Source organism: Nomascus leucogenys, chromosome 8 (genome assembly GCF_006542625.1).
Source record: "Nomascus leucogenys isolate Asia chromosome 8, Asia_NLE_v1, whole genome shotgun sequence".
Lineage (NCBI taxonomy): Eukaryota > Metazoa > Chordata > Mammalia > Primates > Hylobatidae > Nomascus > Nomascus leucogenys.
The window spans coordinates 112,472,394-112,498,589 of NC_044388.1; the positions used below are offsets into that span (position 1 = coordinate 112,472,394).

At 62.5% G+C, this 26,196-nt stretch overlaps 1 protein-coding gene and 1 long non-coding RNA gene across 10 annotated transcripts; one reads left to right on the top strand and one right to left on the bottom strand.

The window, feature by feature from the left end:
• LOC101177895 lies at positions 1-14,226 on the bottom strand. The gene is made up of 2 exons (XR_178687.2): positions 14,126-14,226; positions 1-453 (listed from the first exon to the last, which is right to left on the bottom strand). It is a non-coding gene; the product is annotated as an uncharacterized LOC101177895 (long non-coding RNA).
• EGFL7 (EGF like domain multiple 7) lies at positions 12,659-26,169 on the top strand. Of its 9 annotated transcripts, none has more exons than XM_030818214.1 (10): positions 12,659-13,423; positions 18,505-18,598; positions 22,048-22,169; positions 22,364-22,480; positions 23,427-23,542; positions 23,738-23,833; positions 23,993-24,154; positions 24,780-24,844; positions 25,451-25,613; positions 25,777-26,169. In XM_030818214.1, the coding sequence occupies exons 3-10, from the start codon at positions 22,090-22,092 to the stop codon at positions 25,797-25,799; spliced, it is 822 nt and encodes a 273-aa protein (XP_030674074.1). In that variant the 5' UTR covers positions 12,659-13,423; positions 18,505-18,598; positions 22,048-22,089; the 3' UTR covers positions 25,800-26,169. The 9 variants fall into 9 exon arrangements, 4 of the variants coding, with proteins under 4 accessions (XP_030674074.1, XP_030674073.1, XP_030674075.1 ...); XM_030818213.1 differs by lacking the exon at positions 12,659-13,423 and adding an exon at positions 16,743-16,929; XR_004031477.1 differs by lacking the exon at positions 12,659-13,423 and adding exons at positions 16,751-16,929; positions 18,263-18,355 and having other exon boundaries at positions 23,993-24,844.
• The last annotated feature ends 27 nt before the right edge of the window (positions 26,170-26,196 follow it).

Here is a 26,196-nt window from a genome sequence, read left to right on the forward strand (position 1 = left end):
GTTTGAGTAATAATTACATCATTCATTCTTTAAAATTATCAAATTATACGTAACATAATTTGCCATTTTTTCCATTTTTTTCCAGACAGAAGTAACTTTTAAAACATTGCTAGGGAAATCCTCTGACATCATCCGCAGAGGTGAAAAAGCACAGGCCTGACTCAGGTGGCCCCGAGTTCAAGTTCAGCCGCAGGCTCTTCACCAAGGTGCTGGTCTTCGCAGCAACCCCTTGCAGGAGGCTGCAAAGAGCAGCACGGTGCGCACGCACAGGGTCTGGTTGGCGTCTGGCCAGAGCGAGGGAACAGTAAGTGTGTCCTGGAGGCACTCGCCACGCACTCACACGCCATCTGTGGATTCGGAAGTGACTTCCCCCTCGGTTGATGAGGGTTCTCTGCGTCCGGAGAACACAGGACATCCACAGGAAAGTTCTCCCTCCTGCACTCCCGGCTGGCTCTGAAAATTATGAAATAAGTTGAATGCTCTGAGGGCTTAATTCCATCTGCCCAACTTTTGCATAAAACAAGGAAGTTGAGCCCGGTTTAGGGGAAGAATGTACGGAGCACCAGGGGGCAGGGTCTCCTCCGAAGTCTTTTGTTGGACCGAATTTCACTCTGTGGCTCAGGCTGGAGTGCAATGGCGTGATCTCGGCTCACCACAGCCTCCACCTTCCGAGTTGAAGCAATTCTTGTGCCTCAGCCTCCTGAGTAGCTGGAATTACAGGCATGGGCTACCATGCCCGGCTGATTTTTATATTTCTAGTAGAGATGGGGGTTTCACCATGTTGGCCAGGCTGGTCTCGAACTCGTGACCTCAGGTGATCCACCCACCTCAGCCTCCCAAATGCTGGGATTACAGGCATGAGCCACTGTGCCCGGCCTCTCCTCTGAAGTCTTATTGCCTACCATTTTTTTTTTTTTTTTTAACAATTTGGCATTGTATTTTATATTCTTTTCTTTCCCCAGTGCACTGACTACTTATTTTATTTATTTTTTTGTTATTGTTGTTTTTCAAGACAACATGTTGTTGTTTTTTAAGAGTCCCACTCTGTCACCCAGGCTGGAGTGCAGTGGGGCAATCTCGGCTCACTGCAACCTCTGCCTCCCAGGTTCAAGTGATTCTCCTGCCTCAGCCTCACGAGTAGCTGGGATTACAGGCATCCGCCACCACGCCCGGCTAATTTTTGTATTTTTAGTAGAGATGGGATTTTGCCATGTTGGTCAGGCTGGTCTTGAACTCTTGACCTCAAGGGATCCGCCTGCCTTGGCCTCCCAAAGTGCTGGGATTACAGGTGTGAGCCGCCGCTCCCTGCCTGTTTGTTTATTTTTTAATTGACAAACATGGTACATATTTATGGTGCATGGCACGTTATGGTCTGTGTGGATGTTCTGGAACGGCTCCGTCGAGCCAGTTCACACCCACATCACCTCCTGTGCTTGCCTTTGTGGTGATGAGGAAGACTCTCTTGGACATTTCAAGAACACCGTTGCCTTTATTCACTCAAGTCGCTGGGTGTCCCATAGATCTCACCGGCTCCTCAACTGAAACTCTGTGTCCCATAGATCTTGCACCGACTCCTCAACTGAAACTTTGTGGCCTTTAGCCAACATCTGCCCACCCCGCCCCCCGCAGCTGCTCCACTTTCTGCTTCTAAGCTCCACTATTTCACACTCCACATATGAGTGAGAGCATGTGGGATTTGTCTTTCTGTGCCTGGCCTATTTTATTTAAGATTGTGACCTTAGGCCATGTGCAGTGGCTCACGCCTTTAATCCCAGCACTTTGGGAGGCCAAGGCAGGAGGATCACCTGAGGTCAGGAGTTCGAGACCAGCCTGGCCAACATGGTGAAACCCCGTCTCTACTTAAAAAACACCAAAAAATTAGCCGCGTGTGGTGGCGGGCCCCTGTAGTCCCAGCTGCCCAGGAGGCTGAGGCAGGAGAATTGCTTGAACCAGGAGGCGGAGGTTGCAGTGAGCCGAGATTGTACCACTGCACTCCATCCTGGGTGACAGAGTGAGACTCTGGCTCAAAAATAAAAAGATCGTGACCTCCAAGTTCACACATGCGATCACAGTGACAGGTCTCCTTGCTGAAGGGTGAAAGTGCCCCGCTGTGTGTATCTGCCACACTTATTTATCCATGCGTGCGCTAACTTCGTTTCTTGGCTATCATGAACAGCGTGCGACGCCCGTGGCCTGCCGCGATCTCTTAGACACATCAATTTCATTTCCTTTGGGTCTATACCCAGAAGAGGGATTGCTGGGTTACATGCAATGTTTAATGTTTTCAGGAGCCTCCACATTACTGTGCCATTTCAGCCATTTTTAGGTGTCCCTCGGGGGAATTCTATTCACAATAGATGCAATCACCACCACTTTCTATGTCCAAAACATGTTCATGCTCCCAAATTGAAACTCCACGCCCCTCAGGTGTGTATCCCTTCTCCCCTCCTGCGGCCCTTGGTAACCACTAAGCTGCTTCCTGTCTCTATGGCCCGGCCCGCTGCTGACATCTCTTGTCAATGGAATCACTCAGGGCTCATCCAAGCCGCAGCTCCTGCCAGGGTGTCATTCCAATTTTTTTTTTTTTGAGACAGAGTCTCCCTCTGTTGCCCAGGCTGGAGCACAGTGGCATGATCTCGGCTCACTGCAACCTCCACCTCCCGGGTTCGAGCAATTCTCGTGCCTCAGCCTCCCAAGTAGCTGGGATTACAGGTGCGAGCCACCATGCCCGGCTAATTTTTGTATTTTTAGTAAAGACGGGGTTTCACCATGTTGGTCAGGCTGGTCTTGAACTCCTGACCTCAGGAGATCCGCCCGCCTCGGCTTCCCAAAGTGCTGGGACTACAGGTGTGAGCCACCGCGCCTGGCTTAGTGTTTTTTGTTTTTTTTGTTTGTTTGTTTTTTGCTTTTTTGTTTTGAGAGGGAGTCTTGCTCTGTCGCCCAGGCTGGAGTGTAGTGGCGCAATCTCAGCTCACTGCAACCTCTGCCTCCAGAGTTCAAGTGATTCTTCTGGCTCAGCCTGCTGAGTAGCTGGGACTCAAAGCACGCACCACCACACCCGGCTAATTTTTGTATTTTTAATGGAGATGGGGTTTCACCATGTTGGCCAGGCTGGTCTCAAACTCCTGACCTAAAATGATCCTCCCGCCTCAGCCTCCCAAAGTGCTGGGATTACAGACGTGAGCTACCGCCCCGGGCCTCATTCCTTTTTTTTTTTTTTAATACTTTTTTTCCCTTTTTTAATATTTGAGACAGGGTTTTGCCAAGTTGCACAGGCTAGTTTTGAACTCCCAAGCTTAAACAATCCACCCTCCTCAGCCTCCCAGAGTGCTGGCATTACAGATGTGAGCCACGGCCCCTAGCCAGAGCTTCATTCCTCTTTACCGCTGAGCAGTGTCTCACTGTACGGATGGGCCTTGGCTTGTCAATGCACTCATCCGCGGATGGGCATCCGGGCGTATCCACCTCTCGGCTCCTGTGAGCACGCTGCTGTGTGTACGTTGCACGTCTGTTTGAATCCCTGCTCTCGGGGAATGCACCTAGCAGTGGAGTTTTGGAGAGTGTGGTAATCCTACATTGAGTCTTGTGAGAACTGGGGAGACTCTTTCTTTGTTTGTTATTATTTTTAAAATTTTTTCCAAAATCTTCTCTCTGAAATTAAAATGTGTTCATATAAACTGTGGCCCTAGAGTTGGGTGTGGTGGCGTGTGCCTGTTATCCCGGCTACTCGAGAGGCTGAGGCACGAGAATCACTTGAACCGCAGAGGTGGAAGTTGCAGTGAGCTGAGATTGCGCCGCTGAACTCCAGCCTGGGTGACAGAGTGAGACCCTGTCTCAAAAAATAAATAAATAGGCCGGGCGCGGTGGCTCACGCTTGTAATCCCAGCACTTTGGGAGGCCGAGGCGGGCAGATCACGGGGTCAGGAGATCGAGACCACAGTGAAACCCCGTCTCTATTAAAAATACAAAAAATTAGCCGGGCGTGGTGGCGGGCGCCTGTAGTCCCAGCTACTCGGAGAGGCTGAGGCAGGAGAATGGCGTGAACCCGGGAGGCGGAGCTTGCAGTGAGCCGAGATTGCGCCACTGCACTCCAGCCTGGGTGACAGAGCAAGACTCCATCTCAAAAAAAAAAAAAAAATTAGCCAGGTGTAGTGGCGGGTGCCTGTAGTCCCAGCTACTTGGGAGGCTGAGGCAGGAGAATGGCGTGAACCCGGGAGGCGGAGCTTGCAGTGAGCCGAGATTGCGCCACTGCACTCCAGCCTGGGTGACAGAGCGAGACTCCATCTCAAAAAAAAAAAAAAAATTAAAAAAAAAAAATTAGCCGGGCGTGGTGGCGGGTGCCTGTAGTCCCAGCTACTTGGGAGGCTGAGGCAGGAGAATGGCGTGAACCCGGGAGGCAGAGCTTGCAATGAGCCGAGATCATGCCACTGCACTCCAGCCTGGGTGACAGAGCCAGACTCCATCTCTAAATGAATGAATGAATGAATGAATGAATGAATGAACCATGGCCCACTCAGACCGTGGACTCCTAGGAAGCAGTACCGAGTCACAGACACACACAGCACAGACCATCCCTAACCCATCGCAGCCACGTGCAGTGGCTCACGCCTATAATCCCAGCACTTTGGGAGGCCAAGGCAAGCGGATCACCTGAGGTCAGGAGATCGAGACTGTCCTGGCCAACATGGTGAAACCCCATCTCTACTAAAATTAGCCGGGCATGATGGTGTGCACCTGTAATCCCAGCTACTCAGGAGGCTGAGGCAGGAGAATCTCTTGAACCAGGGAGGCAGAGGTTGCAATGAGCCAAGATTGTGCCACTGCACTCCAGCCTGGCTATAGGGTAAGACTCAGTCTCAAAAAAAAAAGAAAAAAAAAAGCCATCGTGCTGGGCACAGGGCACTCACTGGGCACTCGGCTCCCACAACACAAATCTCCCAGGAGCAGCAGAGAGCACGTCGGGGCTGCCGGGGGCCAGGCAGAGTGTGAGGGGCCTCGGAGGGATGGGAAACGTCCTATCCATCCTTGGTGGTGAAGATTACACAGGGGTGCTCATTTGCCCAAATGCATTAAACTGTCTACGTAAAGAGGGAGCCTCTCAGAGGACTTTAGGGCAGAGACGTCTGTGCCCGATACTGTCCTGGCAGCCACGTGCCCTCATACACTTGCCCAGACCCTGACTGTGCTACACTGAGTGACCTCAGTTACACCTTGGGCCCCGGGTGACTGCGACATGTGAGCGCAGGTTCACCCACGTCACAGACGAACCGCCCCGGTGCGGGGAGAGCTGCGCACGTCGGGGCGGGGCTGTGGCGTGGGACCTCTGTACCTTCTCTCAATTTGGCTGTAAGCCTACAACTGCCCTAAAAATAAAGCCTCTTTATTTATTTTTTATTTATTTTTATGCAGCTCTCTTTTCCTTAAAGGCTCTAAAAATGTGTGATTCCACCTCCCTGAGACTGAGCGAAAGCGCCGCATCTGTCCCTGTCCTTCCCAGGGGCCGGCAGGGAGTGGGTGCCCGGCGGTGACTCAGCCCTGCAGCCTCCCAGCCCTTCCCCGTATGCGGGCAGGTGATGCGGATGCCTCCGTCCCTCGTGGGGTTTGTGGAGAGCGTTGATCAGCGCTGCCATCAGAACAGGACCTGTGCGAGGCCTCGCAGATGCCGGGAGCCGGGCGGTGCTCTCGGTGCCGCTTCTCATCAAATCCACCGGCTCTTGGAGAGGAAGTACATGTCACAGCCCAGCTCAAACAACAAGCAAGAAAATCACTCTTCATTTTGGAATTGTAAAATAAAATAGAAATTATCCTCAGGCTAGAGTGACCTTCCTGTCCTGCCCCAGCCACCCCCCACCTCCCAGCACCTGCCGGTAACAGCCCTGCACACACCCCCCAGACCCGCCGCCGAAACCCAGCCCACCGCCCCCGGGAGGGCTGCGGAAGAGGCCGGAGAGCGCATCCCCCTCTCTTGCTCCTGGGGTAGAGGCCTGTTGTGGGTTGGCTGGAATCAGCCCCCCTCCCCCATGTCCTGGGTCCCTGCAGCCCTGCGAGGCGGACGCCTAGCCACCCCTCATCCCAGGGAAGCCAGGGCCAGGGAAGGGCCCAGGAGGGGAGGGTTCGCCCTTCCTGCTGGATGTCGTTCCTTTAAAAATCCCTGCTGCTGGCCTGGCGGTGGCTCACGCCTGTAATCCCAGCGCTTTGGGAGGCTGAGGCAGGCAGATCACGAAGTCATGAGATCGAGACCATCCTGGCTAACACAGTGAAACCCCGTCTCTACTAAAAAATACAAAAAAATTAGCCAGGTGTGGTGGCGGGTGCCTGTAGTCCCAGTTACTCGGGAGGCTGAGGCAGGAGAATGGCGTGAACCCGGGAGGCGGAGCTTGCAGTGAGCCGAGATCGCGCCACTGCACTCCAGCCTGGGCGACAGAGCAAGACTCCATCTGAAAAAAAAAAAAAAAAAAAACCTGCTGCTGGAGTGGTGGGGGGAGCCGACCGGGGGTGCGGACTGTGGTGCCACTGTGGCCGCCGCCATCATTGTCACCATCATCAGCATCACCATCATCAGCTGCCATCCCTGAGCCCTCAGGCTTTGCTGGTGGCTGGGAGGGAGGCCGAGGCCGGCATGGCCTGCTGCCCTGACCTGCTTCCTGAACACTCCGGCCACCCAGGCCTGCGTGGAGTAGGGTCCACAGGCAGACAGATGGGCAGGCCCCTCAGGCAGAGCAGCCCTCCCCATCCCGGCAGTGTGGGGCCTGCAGGGCAGCCTGAGAGAGGAGTTTCCAGTCATTGTCCAGGCAGGGGTGGCTCAGGAAGCTGCAGTTCCCCCCGAGAGGCCTGATGGTGCTGGGCGGGTTTGCGGCATCGCGGCTGAGAGTCTAGCTGGTGTCACCTGGGCCAGGATGGTGGCCAGTGGCCGCAGCAAGGATACAGGCATGGGGGTGATCCCGCCTGATGCAGAGTCACTGCCAGGGCCTGGGGAGGGACCTGCCCCGTGTCCCCTCCCTGCCTGGGGAAGGGCCCCGACCACCTTCACACGGTCACCCTAGGGCACAAGTGGGGAGTGAAGGAGACGCCCCCCACAGCAGGACAGGGAGCTGGTGTGGAGACACGCAGGACAGGGTGCTGGGGTGAAGATTGCAAGGTGCTGAGGTGGGGAGGTGCAGAGTGCTGAGGGGGAGAGGTGCGGGGTGCTGGGGTGGAGGGGTGCGGGGTGCTGGGGTGGAGGGGTGCGGGGTGCTGGGGTGGAGGGGTGCGGGGTGTTGGGGTGGAGGGGTGCGGGGTGCTGTGGTGGAGGGGTGCGGGGTGCTGGGGTGGAGGGGTGCGGGGTGCTGGGGTGGAGGGGTGCGGGGAGCTGGGGTGGAGGGGTGCGGGGTGCTGGGGTGGAGGGGTGCGGGGTGCTGGGGTGGAGGGGTGCGGGGTGCTGGGGTGGAGGGGTGCGGGGTGCTGGGGTGGAGGGGTGCGGGGTGCTGGGGTGGAGGGGTGCGGGGTGCTGGGGTGGAGGGGTGCGGGGTGTTGGGGTGGAGGGGTGCGGGGTGCTGGGGTGGAGGGGTGCGGGGTGTTGGGGTGGAGGGATGCGGGGTGTTGGGGTGGAGGGGTGTGGGGTGCTGTGGTGGAGAGGGGCGGGGTGCTGGGGTGGAGGGGTGTGGGGTGGAGGGGTGTGGGGTGCTGGGGTGGAGGGGTGTGGGGTGCTGTGGTGGAGAGGGGCGGGGTGCTGGGGTGGAGGGGTGCGGGGTGTTGGGGTGGAGGGGTGTGGGGTGTTGGGGTGGAGGGGTGTGGGGTGCTGGGGTGGAGGGGTGTGGGATGCTGTGGTGGAGAGGGGCGGGGTGCTGGGGTGGAGGGGTGCGGGGTGTTAGGGTGGAGGGGTGCGGGGTGCTGGGGTGGAGGGGTGCGGGGTGCTGGGGTGGAGGGGTGCGGGGTGTTGGGGTGGAGGGGTGCGGGGTGTTGGGGTGGAGGGGTGCGGGGTGTTGGGGTGGAGGGATGCGGGGTGTTGGGGTGGAGGGGTGTGGGGTGCTGTGGTGGAGAGGTGCGGGGTGTTGGGGTGGAGAGCTGCGGGGTGTTGGGCTGGAGACGTGCAGGGCACTTTGGGGAGGCTGGAAGCCAAGGTTGAGGCCCAGCACCCGGCTCTCCTCTGGCCACTCAAATTCCAGCAGCAGGGACAGGAGGTGGGGAGGGCGGGAGCCAGGCCGACTCAGAACGACCCAGTTGCCCTTCTGCTCTGCCATGGGCCACTGTGGGGGTGGGCAGCATGAGGCCTGTCTGAACTGCAGCTCCCTCCTGGAGCAAATGGCCCCACTCCCCAGCGGGGTGCAGACGTCCTGGACGGAGTCTGGGCACAGCCTAAGGTTTAACAAGGAGGACAGAGGCCCGGAGAAGGTGGGGGCTTGCCTGAGTCCACCCAAGAAGCTGGGACCCATTTCCTGGACCCCAGGAGAACCCGGACACTCAGCCCAGGCCCGAGCACGGGTGTCTACCATGCTGCCTGCTGGCCCAGGCTGGTGGGCAGGGCCTGGCCCTCCTGGGCCTGGTCCAGTTGGGGGCTGGGTTCATTTGGGGGCGGGGGCAGGAGGAGGAGGCCTGGCTGGGGCTGCAGGTGCTTCCCAGGCATGGAGGACAAATGAGGATGTCCCAATGGGCGGGCAGCTGCCTGCCCCCTGCCCCATCTGCAAGGCCAGCACCCCCAGGAGGAGGACACAAGCCCCCCCGGGATCTGACCCCTGGCTGGAGTCTGCAGAGAGGGGCGTCTCGCCTTCCGTGGCCCCTTGGACAGAGTGGCAGAGGCCGGCACGGCTCTAGACCCCTGCCAAGCCTGCACCCCAGGCCCTGGCCCTGATGGCCCCTCAGAGAGAAACCGGGCAGCCGCCTCAGGGGCCGCGAGAGGATGGACTCTGGCCTGGGCCCCTGCCCCCATCTGCCGGCCCAGCCGGGGACACTGGCTCCTCAGCGCTGTCACTCCCATCCGGCCACCGGCCACTTAACCTCCTCACTCCACCTGCGGCCTCCTATCTGGGGAGGGCACAGGTCTGGCTCTGGGGTCAGACAGGCTGGGCTCCAATCCCCACTCTGCCTCTCACTGCTGGGGGGCCTCCGGCACCCCCAACAAAGTGCCCTACCTGCAGAGGGCCAAGGGACCTGCCCACAGGCTGTGCGAGGGCCCAGGAGAGCCTAGGGGTGCTGAAGCGGCACCTGGCCCAGGACACAGAAGGTCCCTCGAGTTCACCACTGCATCCTCCTGTGCGTGGGGTCCTGGCAGGACTCCGGACGTCTCTGCCCCTCCCCACCAGCTCCTCCAGCCTCCCTGGGGTTGGAGCAGGCGTGTGAGCAGAGAAGGTAAATGGAGCAGCCGCTGCGGAAAACGGTCCACAGCTCCTCCAATGATGAAGCACCCGAGGACCACACAACCCAGAAACCCCTGGACCAGGTGTGCACCCGAGAGGAGGGTTGCACGTCCTCATAGACACATGTACAGGCATGTTCGCGGCAGCACCATTCACAGCAGCCAAGAGGCACACACATCCCTAGTGTCCGTGGACAGATGAGTGGGGAGAAAGGACGTCTCTCCATGACATGAAATGTTCAGCTGTAAAGAGGCGCAAAGTTCCAGCACACATCACAACACAACTGGGCCGCAGACACATGCTAAGTGCAAGAAGTTGGACACAAAAGTCCACGCGTGGTGCGACCCATCTACGTGAAATGTCCAGACCAGGCGAATCCAGAGACTGGAGATAGGTTGGTGATGGCCAGGGCTGAGGACAGGGGCAGAGGGTGACGGCTAGGGGACGGAATCTTTAGGAGGTAGGAAAACGTTCTAAAATGCACTGTGGCAATGGTCGCACAGCCCTGCGGCTCCACAGAACCCGCTGAGCTGTGCACCTTAAATGGGTGGATTACTGTCTCAGTTACAGCTCAGTAAAGCTGTGACATTAAAAAGAAGCACCCTGGCTGGGTGCGGTGGCTCACCCCTGCCATCCCGACACTCTGGGAGGCTGAGGTGGGCAGATTGCTTGAAGTCAGGAGTTCGAGACCAGCCTGGCCAACATGGAGAAACTCCATCTCTACTAAAAGTACAAAAAATTAGCCGAGTGTGGTGGCACACACCTGTAATCCCAGCTACTTGGGAGGCTGGGGCTGAAGAATTGCTTGAACCTGGGAGGCAGAGGTTGCAGTGAGCTGAGACCACGCCATTGCACTCCAGCCTGGGCAACAAGAGCAAAACTCTGTCTCAAAAAAAAAAAAAAGAAAGAAAGAAGAAAAGAAAGAAAGAAGGAAAGAAGGAAAGAAAGAAAAGAAAAGAAAAGAAAAGAAAAGAAGCCCCGGCCGGCCCTCGGTTCTCTCCAAGCCTCGGCCTGGCCCCTCCCGGTGCACCTGCAGGAAATGAGACCCCCAACGCCGCACACCTGGCAGGGCTGGAGGGAGCACGGGCTGGTGGCAGCCTTGCCTCTCAGGCTGCTCCGGGCCAGGGTGACTTGGGAAAGCCAGGCTCAAGAGGTGAGGCGTTGCCTGGGGTCACTCGGCTGGCAGGAACGGCCAGGGCTGGCTGCAGGGGCCCACACTGCCCTCCCGCCTCCACCAGAACCCACTATGTTTATTCAGGGATGTGAGGGGGTGCCCAGGTCCAGCAGGCTTTAAGCCTAGCAGAGCCTGCAGCCACAACGAGACAGCCATGGGAGCTCGGCACCCTCAGTCCCCCAGACAGGGCTCTTCCCCTCTCTGGGCCTCAGTTTACCCATAGGTGAAAGGAGGGCACAGTTAGATGGTCCTAAGGCCCCAGGGACCCAGGCCAGCCTTGCCCTGCCCCCCAGCCCCAACAGTAGGGCATCTGAGCCTTTCATCAGGAAAAGGAGACTAAATTTATGCCTCAGGCCCCCTCTGCGCTTGGCGGGGCAGAGGTCAGGCTTCCGGCGGCCCCCACCCCTTGACGCAGTTCCCCTTCCCCTCTGGGGGACTCTGGGGGGCTCTATTGTTCTCGAGGGCTGGTTCCCAATCTCCCCGAACACTCACTTCCTGTTTCCTGGCTGAGAGGAAACAGAGATTCCTGACCAGGCAGATGCCTTTTTATCCCTTTCTCTCTTTACATATTTTAAGGGTATTAAATAATAGTAATAATATGACGGCAGCCTTGGTGCTGAGAAGCGTGGACTCGGGGACTGGAGGAAGCCCAGGGCCACCTGCATGGGGCTCTGTTGACCCTCCTTCAAGAATCTGCTGGAAGCTATGGACCCCTCCTCCCTCCCCACCAGGGAAGGGCCTGGGCACAAACTGTCTGCCCCGTGACTGGGAACAGGGAGACCCCGGGACCCTGCCCAGGACTCCCAAGACCCTCCACGCCCTGGTCTGACACGAGGGGAAACTGAGGCAGCGAAGCCTTCAGGGCACCTATGGTCCCTGACCCTATCGGAGCTCTATGACAACCCCTCAAGAGAGACAGGCATGAAGCCTCCAGGGAGGGACCCCCACACCCCTCCCAGAAGCCCACAGTCCCCAGAAGCACAGGCATCACCAGAGGAGGGGCCCCACCCACTAAGGGGGCTCCATCTGGGGCTCCCCCTGCTCAACAAGGCTTCCTCGAGAGTCAGACCACCAGTGCCCACCTCGTGAGCTGCCAGGCAGCACCCAGTGTCCATCTGGGGACCCCTCTCCCAAGCTCACTCCACCGTGGAGGCCTCTTCTCTCTCCTCCCCTCCAGACTCCCTGGGTGCTGCTGGGGACATCCACAGAACCTGCAGCTCATACGGCCCCCCCGAGGCCCACACTGCGCTCTCACCCCAGCCAGGTGTCTCCCCTGTGAAGCAAGTCTCTCCCTAGGGACGGATTCTGCTGTTTAAAAAATAAGATTTTCTTCACCTTCCTACATGAGCAAAAATAACAATACAGCAATACCACTGCAAACTCATCAGAATGGCTAAAATGAAAACGACAACAGCAAGTGCTGACAAGGGTGTGGGGCGGCCGAATGCTCCTGCACTGCTGGCAGGGGACCTGAGAACTGCTGGGCATTCCCTGGCTTCCTGCCCCTCCTGGGACTGGGGACCCCCCAGGGACAGCCTAAGGGAACTGTATTTATCTGCACGTCTGCCAGAAAATAACATGAAGATGTTTAAAGCTAAGCCCCCAGGCTGGTAAGAGCTCCAAGGCACAAGCAGTGTGTGCAGAACTGGGGGGAGTCTGTTCTCCCAGGGATGCTTCCATCACCTGCTACGAGCAGTGGGGCACGCCAGTCCCCTGGGGTGTGGCCAAGGGGCTGTGTCTCCTGCCCGGGCTGCCGGCCCCTCTCAGGTTCACTTTCCCATCTCTAAGCCCACATCTCGCTGCACGTCAAGTTTGCCAGGCCACCAATGGGTGACACGCCCGGCGCAGTGGGGAACTCCGCACCTTCTGCGCACCTGCTCCAAGTCACCCCTTCCAGGTCCGGGCCCCTGCCCTGTGGAGCGCGCACCCTGGCAGGGGCATGGAGCACAGGCAGGATTGGACTTTGTGCTGAGTGTGGTGGCGCCTCAGGAGGAGGTCACACAACCCGATGTCTCCCTCCGCGAAACTCCCTGATCACTGGGTGTGAAGGGCAGCGGCACCCAGCAAGGCCGAGGAGGGGCGACTGTTATCCAGGCAGGAAGAGGGGTGGACCGGACCAGGGTAGGGGCGATGTCGGGAGAAGGGGACACTCAGATGCAAAGCCAGTGGGGACGTGCCAAGAAGCCAGCCCACAAGGCCATGGGCACCTCCACGCCATCAGCTGGAGCAGTGGGCAGCCCCAGGAAGGGAGACGGGAGCAGTGAGGGGAAGGGCGAGGGGTCCCCCGGGCGACCCCCGAGGCTCAGAGCCCCGGACTCCAGTTCTGGGCCTCCGTTTTCCACCCTTGAACAAGCCGCTTCCACCTGTGAGCCAGCTGCCTCCTCTGAAAATGGAAGCCCCTCAACTCAGAGGGTGTCGCTCTGGTGCGCAGGTCACGGGCCGCAGCCGGCAGGCAGAGGAGAGAGGAAAGGCTGGGGACCCTCACTTCTCCCAGCCCAAACCCTCACTCAGGAGCAGACGGCTCCCTGCCCGCAGGCACCCCTGCCCGGCAGCTCCCTCCAGCCCCCGTCGGGTCCGGGATGTCCTCTGATGGGAAGGTTCCACCACATCCGTGGCTGACAGAGCCAGCCCGTCCGAGGCCGGGGGGCACTCGGGGTAAACAGGAAGCCCCATCCCTCCCGCACTCTGCTTCACTCCCTCCTCCTGCAGCCCGGCTCCCGCGGCCGCGCCTGGCGCCCCTCTGTCTCGCGCCACCTGAGATGCCCAGGCTGGCCTCTGCCAGGGGCTTAATCTGCTCTCTCCTGGGGCTTCAGAGGCCAAAAGCACCCTGGTGAGGGGTCCGGGAGGCCCGAGAGGGCCCGGAGGGCTCTGCCAGACCCCTCCACGCCTCTCTGCCCAGCCAGCACGCTCTGGGAAGGTAAGGCAGCCCTTCCCCTTATAACTAACCTCAGAACATTCCCAGGTGGCTGGAAGGCCACTGGGACAACCTGGCCCTACTGACAAGAGAGCCAGTGGGGAAACTGAGGCCTGTATGGGGCACAAAGCTGGGACCAGAGCTCCAGCTTCCTGCCCCTGCCAGGCCTCCACCTCTGGCGCCACCCCAGGCAGGGTGAAGCCCCAGGCTCCAGACCTTCCAGTGCCCAGATGAGGACAGGTGCAGGCCTTGGGGTGGCCGCCCTCTCCCACCACGTCTCCCCCTCTGTGCTGGGCCCCTGCCGTGAGGGGAGGAGGCCAGACGTGGGGCCCGGCCTGGCTTCCGTGGGGCTGGAGCCTGGGCAGGAGGCACTGCCGACTCCCAAAATGATTCCCTGCTGAAGGTCTGTGCCATGATTCCAAACACACGCCACCAGAGCGGCAGGGGCCGGGAAGGGGGCACCTCCGAAGACCGGAGGGTGAGGGAGGGGCCCGCCTGCCCCTTGCTGAGCCCCTGAGCCTTGGGCACAGAGTATGCTCCATCCATACCAGAACCGGGGGCAGCCCCAACCCCCTGGACCCCCAGTACCCTCTGGAGTCCAAGAGAGTATAGACAGAACCCACATCTGTCCCCTGCCAACCCCTCGCCCTCCTGTCCCTGCTGGGACCCCGACATTAGGGCAAGACCCCAGCCCACCTCCTGTACCTGCCCCTGAGGCTCCAGGAGCCCAAGAGAGTGGAATGCCCCTCTTGTGGTGGCTCCAGGCTACGGGATAGGGCAAAGCTGACACTCTGGGCCTGAGCCCAGGCCTCCTTCCCTTGGGGAGGGTCTAGTCTTGGCCTGGGGAGGGGCTGGGGGCAGGGCAGAACTTGTCAGGAAGGGGTTGCCATGAAGAACAAGTTGGCAGCAGGCTGTGCCCAGCCCCCCAGGCCGTCACCCAGGAGTCCAGTGCCAGGAGGACAGCCTGGGGAGGACCCAGACTCTGTGCTCGCACCCTGGCCTTGTAAGCACAGCAGTCAAGTCACCGGGAAGGCCCCCAGCGAGCCAAGCCTTAGGGACTCGTGCACTTGGCTACTTAGCTACTCCTGCCCAGAGCTGTCCCCTGGCCGGAAAGGTCTGATGACAGGGGCTGCTCCAGGTTGGGACATAGGACAAGCTGGGGTGGGGGACATGGGGCTCCCCAAGAAGAGGAAGGAAGGGTGAGGCAGCCTCCTGTGCCGAGCATCCCAGCCCTGCCCGGCCTCCAGGCTCACCTGGGCTGGTCACTTCTCCCTCTGGGCCTCAGTTTCTCCCTTTGTACACAGAAGGGGCTGGATCTAGCCCACCCCACGCTTGTGGGTCCTTCCACCTGGAGGCCAGGGCAGATCCAGGGGCATGCAGGTGGGGAAGGAGGGGGCAGGCCACAGGGATGCAGGCAGAGGGCAAGAGGGCACCTCCTGGGATGGGGGCACAAGCCTACTGGGCCCTTATACGGTGGAGTAGCTAAGTAGCCGAGTGCACAAGTCGCTAAGTCTTGGCCTGCTGGGGGCCTTCGCGGTGACTTGACTGCTGTGCTTACAGGCCAAGGGCGAAGGCAGAGTCTGGGTCCTCTCCAGGCTGTCCTCCTGGCACTGGGCTCCTGGGTGACAGCCTGGGGGGCTGGGCCCAGCCTGCTGCCAACTTGTTTTTCACTCTGCAACCCCCTCCTGACAGCTGGAGGGACAGGCTGGCCAGGGCAGGATGAGGCCCTGCGTGGGAGAGCCAGGGGGCCGAAGGAGGCACAGGGCGGCTGAGGGGGCAGCCAGTAGGGTAAGGGCCAGATCCCAGGGTGGCCTAGTGTGGAGGAGGTGGGGAAATGGGGTTCTGCCTATCCGCTCCAACCTCGGGGCAGGGTCACCTCTGGAAGGAGGCCCCTCCTGCTCAGACCAGCAGTGCCTGGGTGCCCGGAGCGCCCCCTTCAACCAGCTCATTGACCATGGAGCAGGTGCAGAAACAGGCCTGGAGAAGAGTGAGGGCCTGCCTGGCTGAGGCCCTGAGCCCTGACCACAGCCGGGCACCCAGAGCAGACCCTTCCTCTGGCCATGGGTAGAGGGGAGCTGGTCCCTGCTTGACGGGGAGGCACATCAAGTGTGGGTGAGGTTTTCCACCTGCCCTCCAAAGTCCAGTGGAGAATTTCCCCAGCTGCCCCAGCCTCCCTTGGCTCAAGTTGTCCAGCTGAGTGGGACTGGAGAGGTGGGGGCACACTGACCACCCAGGGCCAGGGAAATGGGGGTGTCCCAGGCATCAGGCCGTCAGGGGCTGACCCCAAAGCAGGGCTCACACCCCACAGACAGCGGGGTTGGGAGAGGCCCTGCTCTCCTGGGGTTCCAGGCATGTCCTCCAAAGCCACCCAGCTCCCTTCGGCACCGTGTCCCCTCCCACCCAGCCCACCATTGCCACAGTGGCTCGCTCGGCCTGAGGCTCCCACTGCCACCTGAACAGGGAAGCTGAGGGTCAGACCTGGGGGCTGGGATCCCGGGAATCTGACAGAGCACCCCCTGTGATCACCCACAGTGTCCCGCATCCCTCCCCACACCCCTGGCCGCAGCCTGCTGCCAGCCCAGAGCACCCCTGTGAAGTGGGGCTGAGGGCGTTGGGCCTGCTTGCCCATCTCCAGGGCAGGGGCTGACAGCCTCACTGGTAGCTCTCTTAGGGGAGAGAGCTTGGATTCCATGCCTGTCCCCTCCCGTCACCCCCTCACCATGGTGGACCTCGGGCCTCAGGGACCCACAGAACAGGCTGTTCTTGGACCACTCAGCCTGTCTTGCCACCCCGGTCCCTTCCAGCCGGGCCTCGCCACTCGCCACTCCTCACTGGTCAAAGCTCCAGTGTGGCTGGTCCCTGCCTTGGCCTGGGGCCCCTCCAGGCCCCCATGCTGTGTCACACACATCTGGGGGTGTCCTGGGGGAGGGCCCAGCATCCTGTGGCCCAAAGATGCAGCAGCTCCCTTCTGTCCAGCCACATGTGAGCGTGGCCTGTGGATCCACGGTCCTGGGAGGGCCCTGGGCTTGCGTCCTCCACCCCACACTCTCCCCGGGGTCTCCAGCAGGGTCCAGCCCTGGTTTCTGGCTGTTTTGGGGCTAGACTCTGATGGCCCAGGGGACGGCTTCCCCACCCCCGGGCAGTTTGTCCAGGCCCCCTCACACGGTGGCCCCCACCCGCCTCAGCCTCCTGTTTGTCCGACGACACGTCCCCGTTATCAGCGGAGAACACACACAGGAAGTCCGGCTGGGAAGGGCCCATCCCAGTCCCGATGACCTGGGACGGAGCATAAAAAGCCGCCCTTCCTCGCCCGGGGGGAGCCTCCCTGCACCAAGCCGGCCCCGCGCGGCTGCAACGGAGGCTCCTGTGGACAGGCCAGGCAGGTGGGCCTCAGGAGGTGTCTCCAGGCGGCCAGTGGGCCTGAGGCCCCAGCAAGGTCCAGGGTCCATCTCCAGTCCCAGGACACAGCAGCGGCCACCATGGCCACGCCTGGGCTCCTGCAGCATCAGGTATGGCAGGGGTGGCCTTGGAGGGGCAGGGAGCGGACAGGGCGGGCCCCCCGTGCCCCTCACTCCCGCTGACCGCTGCGCCTGCTGGCTGCTCTGCAATCTGCTCCGCAGCGAGGTCACAGGGGAGGGGTCCCAGTCTCCTCCCCTTCTGCACAGAGGAGGCCACTGAGGCCCCTTGGCCAAACTCCTGCTAGTGGGTGGCCCAGCATAGATCCCAATCCAGTCTGCTGACTCCAACACTTCACCCCCAGCCACCCTTCCCCTGAACCCCACCCTCTGGCCTTTCCCTCCCTCCGCAGAGCAGCCCCTGGGGTTGGCAGCAAAGTTCAGCTTGGCTGGGCCCGCTGCAAGGGGCTTGGTGCTACGCCCTGGGGTGTCCCAAGGGCTGGGGTCTCATCTTCTCCCTAGCAGTGGATGAGCAACCCAACAGGGGCCTGGGGAGGGGAATTGGCCCCGAGGGAGAGGAACCCCCAAAGCCAAATCTGTAGCCAGGATGAGCAGTGTGAATCCAGGGTGCGGGATGTGGGGCTCAGGCTTAGGGATGACTTGGTAGGGTGCGGTGGGCAAATGGGTGACTCTGTCGGCCCCCCTTGGACCCTGGAGAAGCCCTTGTTCTCCCTCTCCCCAGCCTCATGCAGAGAGGCTGAAGCCCCATCCCAAAGCCCCCAAAGCCATAGTGGGTCCTAGAAGGCCCCACTTTTTTTCTCATACGTCCACACCAACAAGCCTGTCTGAGAACCCCCACTTTCCAAATGGTGCCTAGCCAGGATGGGGGCAGTGAGGGCTGGCTCGGGGCAGCCCTGGAGCTGCCCTTTCTGCTCCATCGCCTCTTCCGGACTCAGGCAGGAGAGGTGGGGAGGCAGGTCAAAGGGTTAAGTGACGGCAGATCCAGAGATGAGGCCAGGGGCAGGGGACAGGGTGGGTGGCTCTCTCACCAGAGGCCCCCTAGGCCCCACTCTGAACACTTCACTGCCGGGGGGCTAGGTAAGAGCTGCCCTGCGTGGGCTCAGGGCGCCAGGAGGCCTAGGACTCCCCAGTGAGATGAGGAACGCCCCCTGACAGCAGCTGCTCTGGCTGTCCCTCGGACCATGTGCAGGGGCTTCTAGGGCCCCTGGTCCAGAGCAGTGGCCACTGGGTTGCAGGGTGGGGCGGCCTCATTTTGGGGGCTCCTCTCCAGGGACCTGGGCCCCTCCCTTCCTCCAGCTCCCATGCACCAAGGTAGGACCAAGCTGGTGGCCCTCTTGGACCCATCTGCAGGCCCCTTGCCCAGCACCCTGGGTTTCGTGGAGAGACCTGCAGCTCCACTCACAGCAGCCTTCCATCCCCACGCCAGGGAGTACAGGGCTGGAGGCAACAGCCCCATTTTACTGAGGCCAGGGGCTGCGGATCTGAGAGGACAATCAGCTCAGGACAGGATGGGGTCAGGGTAGGTGCAGGACGGGGGCCTGTAGGCCTAGTGCAGGCGGAGGTCCCACAGCAGCACTGAAGGCTGGACCCGGGCCCCTTCCCAGCCCCCAGACATCAGGGTGACCAGGATTGTGCATAGGCACTAACCCACACCTCCTCTCCAACCAGCAGCCCCCAGGACCGGGGAGGCACAGGTGGCCCCCACCACCCGGAGGAGCAGCTCCCGCCCCTGTCCGGGGGATGACGGATTCTCCTCCGCCAGGTGAGTCCCAGCAAACCCCTTGCTCCGAGGAAACACGTCTCACACAGGCGCCCACGCGGGCTATGACACAGGGCGCTGGCTCCGGCTGGGGTCTGAGGGGCTGATGAATTGGGCCGGCCCAAACCCCACGTGCCGCGCCCGCAGTAACAGCTCTAACAATTGTGGTGTGGCCATGACCTCACCGTCACTAGATCCCAGGGCTGTTTAGCCCCATCTTATAAATTTGGAAGTGGAGGCCTGGAGAGGAGAGGTGACCAGCCCAGGGACCTCTGGTGTGAGGAGACTCCCTGGGGGCCTGTGGATTCGCTGGGAGGAGTGTTCTGCGATGGCCCTGACTGTCCTGAACACAGCAGTGACCCAGTGACCCCGGTGAGGGTGCCTGACGCCTGAGAGAGGGCCAGGTGGGGGCCGGCGCAGGGGCCCTCAACCTAACACGCTAAGGTTAGGAGGCAGGCCTGGGCTCTGCCATGTGGTCTCGGAGGAGATCTGGGTCTCTGGGCCTGGGGTGGGGACGATCATGATGCCCACTGCCTGCGAGGCTGCAGGACCGAGCTCAGTGCTAACCTGCACCGGGTGCCTACCGCGCGGCCCCCCAGCAGCTGAGATGGGCGTCCTGGGGTGGTTTTCAGCCTGGGGGCTTGAGAGCTAGCAAAGGACCCGCAGCCGGATCAGTGTGGGCGCCCTGGGCGGCCTCTCCTGGCTCCTGGCGGCCGGGCTTGCTGGTGCGTCCCCAGCGACCGCACAGCGAGCGCCCTGCCGCGGGGACTCGGGCCCCAGGATTCCCGGAGGGGGGCTGGGGGGCCGCGGCTCAGAGGCGCGTTTGCGTCAGCCCGGGGTTCCAGCGGAGTCACTGCCCGCCCGGGGGCAGCTCGTCCGCCGCGGGGCCTCAGTTTCCCCGTCTGCGCAATGGGGACGGGGCGGGGCTCCGGCGGGGCCGCCAGGTGGGGCGGGGCCGGGGGCGGGGCGGGGCGGGGCTCGGGGCCCCCACGGCGCGGGCTCGGGCGGCAGTGGCGGCGGCGCGTGCGCGCCCCGGATCCGGCGGTGAGTGCGGAGCGAGCGGGGCGCGCCGGGGTCGGGGTCTGCTCGCCGCCCGGGCTGGGTCGAGGGCGGGACCCGCGGAGCCCCCCGGGGGCGGGGAACTTGGCCGCGCGCGCAGCTGGGGGCGGCTCTGGGACGAGGCAGCGCGACTGCGGGGGCCAGAGGCGGGGAGCGGGCCGGGGCGCCCGCGGCTGGGTCGGGCCGGGCCGGGAGAATGGGCCCAGCGGCCCCGGGAACCGGCTCCCCCTGCCGGCGGCGGGCGGGCGGAGCGGCGGGGAGGGCGGGGGGCGCCGCGGCCCCTCCTCCGACCCGGCGCGACCCAGCGCCTCGGGGCCCAGCCCCTGCTGCCTGCTCCGCCCCCCCGAACCCCGGAGCCGGCAGCGCGGCTGGGAGGGGGCGGCAGGCAGGTCAGTCTCGCTCCGCCTCTGCGCCCTCCCTGTGGGCCCCGAGGTCCCCAGCCCTGCTCCCGCCGCGAGGGGTCCGCCAGTGCCTGCGGCGCGCCAGGCCCCTCCCTCTGCGGACCTGGCCTCTCGCGGGTGGGGGCTGCGGGGCTGCTGCCGGGCAGGTGGGGAGGGAGCCCGTGGGCGCTGGGGGCACGGGGACCGGACTGCTGGTCCACCTGGGTCGCCCGGCACCCCTGGGTCGAGGCTGTGGCGCCCCCAGGGAAATGGGGCTTGCAGCACCAGCTCGCAGAGCGCCACGGGCTTCCTCTGGCCTCGGAAAAAGCATGACTTTCAAAAATTGAGTCTCCACTTAGCACCGCTTCCTTTCCAGGCGACTCTCAGGAAATGTGGGGGGTGCTGTGCGAATATATGTGGGGGGCATTGAGGTCTGGGAGATTCGCCTCCCCCCAGGCCCGCCCTGGCATCCCCCTGCCCACCCCAAGCCTCCAGGCCGCTGCCTTATCTCTTCCTTCCCGGGTCCTCCTCCTCAATGTCACCTGTCCCCCGACTTCGAGTCTTGCCTTGGGGTCACACCAGGCCCAGCCCCTAACAGTGTCCTTCATCCAGACCCCATCCCCAGAGTTAATCTCCAGCTAGCTCTGCCCCCTGGACAAACTCCTGCCCAAAAACTGCTGTGATGCCCCCCCTGCCCCCAAGCTAAGTCCCCACCCCTCAGCTGCCCAGGGCAGCCTCTGCCTAGTTGGCGGCCTCTGCCCTGCCCTCCTCTCTCCAGTGCACGGAGAACAGGAGGGCCAGGAAGGACCCCCCAGCCACCCTCCCCGCTGGGACCGGGTGATGCCGTGGCAGTGCCCGTGGGAAGCAGGTGTGGGATCGCGCTCCACACCCAGTGGGGCTGGCCAGCAGCGACTGAGGACAGTGTGACTATTTATAGGACTGGCTGTCAGAGCTGAGGAGGGGCCTCAGAGACCCTATTCTAGTGTGTGAGGAAACTGAATCCCAGAGAAGGGACAGCCTTACCCCAGCCTCTGCCCCCACCTGAAGCCTGGCCTTTCTCTGCCCAGGGCCCTGCAGTGCCTCGGAAGGAACCCACCCAGCCTTTGGGAAGCACCCTTGAGAGGCACTGGGTGGGACCCTGGAGCATGGCAGGGGCTCCTCAGCTCTCCAGATCCCTGGCTGCGCATAGGACAGAATCCCCACCCCCGGCATTGTCACAGACCATTAATTCTGGGCTCTCTCATGCTCTCAGGAAGCCTCACCCGGGCCCCTGGCTCCTGCTGCACAGCCAGGAGGGGGTTGGATTCAGGCTCCGGTGACACTGTCGGGGCTGCTCCTCACCCCCAGGTGTGCAGCTGGCACAGCCACTGTCCCAAGATCCCTGGAGGCTGATTGCACACATATCCCAGCCTGGGAGGGACCCCCTCTAAAATGAAGGCCGCCCCTCTGGTGGTCTTAGAATGTGTGCACCCCCGCACGGTTCCTGCTGGCTTGCAGCTGCTGGCCCACCCACTGGGGCCGGTTCCACACTCAGATGAGAAACCAAAACCCAGAAGGGCTGAGGCCGGCAAGTCGCTGGTGGGGCTGGATCCCAGCTCTGCCCACGAACACCCCATTTGCACAGACTGGGGTGCAAACTCACCCCTGCCCTGCTGTGAGGAGGGCCCTGGAACCAGGCAGGACAGGAGAAACTGGGCCCCCCGTTGTTGGAGCCTCGGGCAGATGCCCAGCAGGATCCACTCGATTCCTGCACCAAGAGCTCTGGACAGGGTCACCCCCCCTCCCCGTGGCCCCCAGGCTGTGGCCCCAGCTGTTTGTGCCTGGCAAGCATCCGGCTAGCTGGAAGAGGGGGCCAGCGGAGGAGAGAGTGGGCGCCACCGTGGGGCTGTCCCACCAGTGGAGGCTCCAGCGGAGATGAGCTGGGCAGGCCTCATGGAGCAAGTGCAAACTGCACCCGCGGCCTAGGGGCAGGGCATCTGCCGGGAGACTTAAGGGTCATGCTTTGTGCCCCAGGCCACCCAGAGGAGAAGGCCACCCCGCCTGGAGGCGCGGGCCATGAGGGGCTCTCAGGAGGTGCTGCTGACATGGCTTCTGGTGTTGGCAGTGGGCGGCACGGAGCACACCTACCGGCCGGGGTGAGCCAAGCCCTAGCCTGGGAGTGCTGGGGTGGGGGGACCGGGAGCCCTCAGCACCTCCTAGAGGCAGCCCTCAGCACCTGTGGGGGACTCCCTGGGGGCTTCTGCTGAAGGTCCTGCCCCGCCCACATGTTCCCATCATTCTTGGGTCCTGCTCTGGGACTCCTGGGCTGACCCCCTGTCCACCCCCGCAGCCGTAGGGTGTGTGCCGTCCGGGCTCACGGGGACCCTGTCTCCGAGTCGTTCGTGCAGCGTGTGTACCAGCCCTTCCTCACCACCTGCGACGGGCACCGGGCCTGCAGCACCTACCGGTGAGTGCCCCACCACACTGAGCCTACCCAGCCCCAGCCTCCCAAGGCCAATCCCCCAAGGTGCCCCCGTCTGCCACACGTCAGCATGTCAGGGGCGAGGCCCAAGATGGGAAACTGAGGCCAGAGCCATGAGAAGGCTGCCTGAGATGGGCGACCCAGGGTGGCCGGAGCCAAGGGGTTCCACGATCACCTCCAATGTCCTAATCTTTGCTCTTGCCCCGACACGTCTCAAAGGACAGCACCTCTAAGGGCATCCCCATGTTTAGAGGGGTCGCCCATCCTGTCTGCACCCCTCCACTTCCGGGGGACTAACCCCTCCCTGCCCTGGCATCCCTGGCTGCAGGGTCCCATATATACAGAATGGTGCCTGACTCCCCTGGTCCCACTGCACTGGGCACCCCCTCCACGTGACGGCCCCCAGCGGGCACAGATGAGACCCTGAAATGTCCTGTATGCCCACACAAGGGGCACACACCCCTAAGTCTCAGCCTCAGGCAGAGTCCTCCTTCCTGGGTGTGGGAGCTCCACCCCCTGCTGGGGGAGGGGCCTGGGAATTCAGACTCCTGGAGGTTTAAGAAGTACTCCGATGCCCAGGGCCCACACTCTGCTGTGACTCGCCGCAGGCCGGGCACACCCTCTTCTCTGGGCCTGGATGCCCCCACAGTAGGAGGCCAGATAGGTGGGGGCACACACAGGCCTGGCTACTGCCTCTGCTCCATGCGGAGTGTGGCTGGGCCTTCCTGCTGTGGCTTGAGTCCCGGCCAGCACCGGAAGGCCCAGGCAGGGAAACGGCTGTGCAGTGACCCCTCAGTGCCATCCCTTGAGGAGAAGACCCCTGGGGGCATGCTGGGGTGACCCTGTCCACTCTGAGAGGGGACTCTAGATGCCCAGCAGGTGACTAAGGGGGAGTAGGATGCCCCTCTGAGCTGTCCCACCCACCCCACAGAACCATCTATAGGACCGCCTACCGCCGCAGCCCGGGGCTGGCCCCTGCCAGGCCTCACTACGCGTGCTGCCCTGGCTGGAAGAGGACCAGCGGGTTTCCCGGGGCCTGTGGAGCAGGTGAGGGCTACGTCCCTCGGCGCCCGGTGTTAGTCAGGAGGGCGACTATTCCCCAGTCTTCCAGCAACACTCCTGCTGCTTTTCTTGAACCCCGAGCAAAGCACCACCTTGCCGCAGAGCACCCCCTCCCTAGCAGCTGCCCCACAGGGCGCTGGGGACCCAACTGAGCTGGTGACCAGCCTCCCCCACCCACAGCAATATGCCAGCCGCCATGCCGGAACGGAGGAAGCTGTGTCCAGCCTGGCCGCTGCCGCTGCCCTGCAGGATGGCAGGGTGAAACCTGCCAGTCAGGTGAGGCTGGCTCCACCCTGGGGGGCCCTGGAAGGGTCCTGGGCACCTCCTTGCATGTCCTGGGATTACTGTTGGCCCATGAGTGGGTGGTTGTGAAGGGAGCTGTGTGGGCAGGACCCCTCCCGCAGGCATGGCTGCCTGACACCCCGTTTCCTGCAGATGTGGATGAATGCAGTGCTAGGAGGGACAGCTGTCCCCAGGGCTGCGTCAACACTGCCGGCAGTTACTGGTGCCAGTGTTGGGAGGGGCACAGCCTGTCTGCAGACGGTACACTCTGCGTGCCCAAGGGAGGGCCCCCCAGGGTGGCCCCCAACCCGACAGGTAAACTCAGCCCTGGCTGTGCCTGGCCTGGGGAGGCGGGCAGGCAGTGGACATTGTCGTGTGTGGCTCTGTTAGGCATGGTGGGGGGCACTGGAATATGGGCGGAAGGCGGTGGGGGCTCCCTCTCCAGGGAGGGAGGATGGGGAGGGAGGATAGGTGGGTTCCCGAGAACTGGGGGCAAGTTGCCCGGAGCCTCATGTCAGCCAAGAAGGCGGAAGTGCCCCGTCCCGGGGTCCCGTCCGCGTCCAGCGCAGCATTCTGGAAGACGCCACGCCTCCGCTGGCGATGGGACATTATTACTTTTGGTACGCGCTGTGACACTTCAAACTCGTACCGTGAGTAATAATGCGCCGTCCACAGCACCGCATCGAAAGCGCCGCTGAGACCTCAGCCTTGACCTCCCTCAGCGTGGCCGGGACCCTGAGCATCTGTGCAGACCCATGCGCCCTGATGTACTTAGGTGGCACAGCCCTGAGACCTCTGGCCAGCGCCAGGCAGGCAGCGGGAGCGGCAGAGGCCTGGGCCTGAGTCTTCTGGCTCTGCCTCTCCCTGGGGACAGAAGGGAGCCTGGGGGTGTGGGTGGGGAGCCGGCCGTCCCTGACTCAGCGCCTGGCTCTGCCCCCAGGAGTGGACACTGCCATGAAGGAGGAAGTGCAGAGGCTGCAGTCCAGGGTGGACCTGCTGGAGGAGGTGAGGCGTGGGGTGGGGCAGGTCATCACGACAGCAGAGGCCCAGGCTGGGGAACAGGCTCTGTAGCCTCCTGGGATGTGGTCCCGACCCACGGACGGTTGGGGGTGGTCTGAAAAGGTCCTGGCCCTGGGGAGGCGGCTTCCTCGCTGCTGACCGCCGAGGGGTCCCTGGCCTGGATCCATGCCGGGCAGAGGCAGCCGGACACTGACCAGGACCCCCCAGGGCTGGAGGAACCAAGCTTGGCAGCCCCCCAGACCATACACAGAGCCTGGACCCAGACGAGACCTCCCCACCCCCCGCCACCTTTGTCCCCACCAGGACGAAGAGCTCTTGCCGGTCTTCCCACTGGCCAGAGGTCCAGCCGTCCCCCTAGTTCTCCTGCCAGGGACCCCAAGGCTGGGACCACCAGGCCAGCCTGATGCCCCAGGCACCCACTCTGCCGCAAGCTCTTCTGCCACGGCAGCCCCCTCTAGTGGACACTTGGAGCCCTGCCGCAGAGGCTGGGGCTGGAGGCTTGTGGAGCCCTTCCCAGCGGTCCTCCCTAGACCCTGGTGGAGCAGAGAGGGCGGGGGACGGCCCAGGGTCACTGCCCTTCTGCACCCGCAGAAGCTGCAGCTGGTGCTGGCCCCACTGCACAGCCTGGCCTCGCAGGCACTGGAGCACGGGCTCCCGGACCCCGGCAGCCTCCTGGTGCACTCCTTCCAGCAGCTGGGCCGCATCGACTCTCTGAGCGAGCAGATTTCCTTCCTGGAGGAGCAGCTGGGGTCCTGTGAGTGCCCCCCACCCTGCAGAGCCCTCCTCCCGGGTCTGGGCCTAGAGGGGCTACCCAGGCTTGGGGGTCGGGGGCGACCAAAGGCCAAGGGGTCAGATCTAGCTGGGCGGGGAGGCTGTGGGGAGCAGTGACCTCTGACCTTAGCCTCATCCAACCCTAGGCTCCTGCAAGAAAGACTCGTGACTGCCCGGCGCCCCAGGCTGGACTGAGCCCCTCACGCCACGCTGCAGCCCCCATGCCCCTGCCCAACATGCTGGGGGTCCAGAAACCACCTCGGGGGACTGAGCGGAAGGCCAGGCAGGGCCCTCCTCTTTCTCCCCTTCCTCAGGAGGCTCCCAGGGCCCTGGCATGGGGTAGGCTGGGGTCTTCTGTGTGAATCCACCCCTGGCTACCCCAACGGCATCCCAGGGCCAGGTGGGCCCTCAGCTGAGGGAAGGTACGAGCTCCCTGCTGGAGCCTGGGACCCATGGCACAGGCCAGGCAGCCTGGAGGCTGGGTGGGGCCTCAGTGGAGGCTGCTGCCTGACCCCCAGCACAATAAAAATGAAATGTGAGCTGCTGTGTCAGTGGATGGACTGGGG

Bases quoted from the DNA above. Each gene is read 5' to 3' on its own strand.
- EGFL7 (XM_030818212.1), top strand. From the start codon at position 21,277: ATGCTCTCAGGAAGCCTCACCCGGGCCCCTGGCTCCTGCTGCACAGCC. The intron at 23,543-23,737 runs GTGAGGGCTACG...CCCCACCCACAG, and splicing joins TCCCGGGGCCTGTGGAGCAG to CAATATGCCAGCCGCCATGC. The intron at 25,614-25,776 runs GTGAGTGCCCCC...ATCCAACCCTAG, and splicing joins GGAGGAGCAGCTGGGGTCCT to GCTCCTGCAAGAAAGACTCG.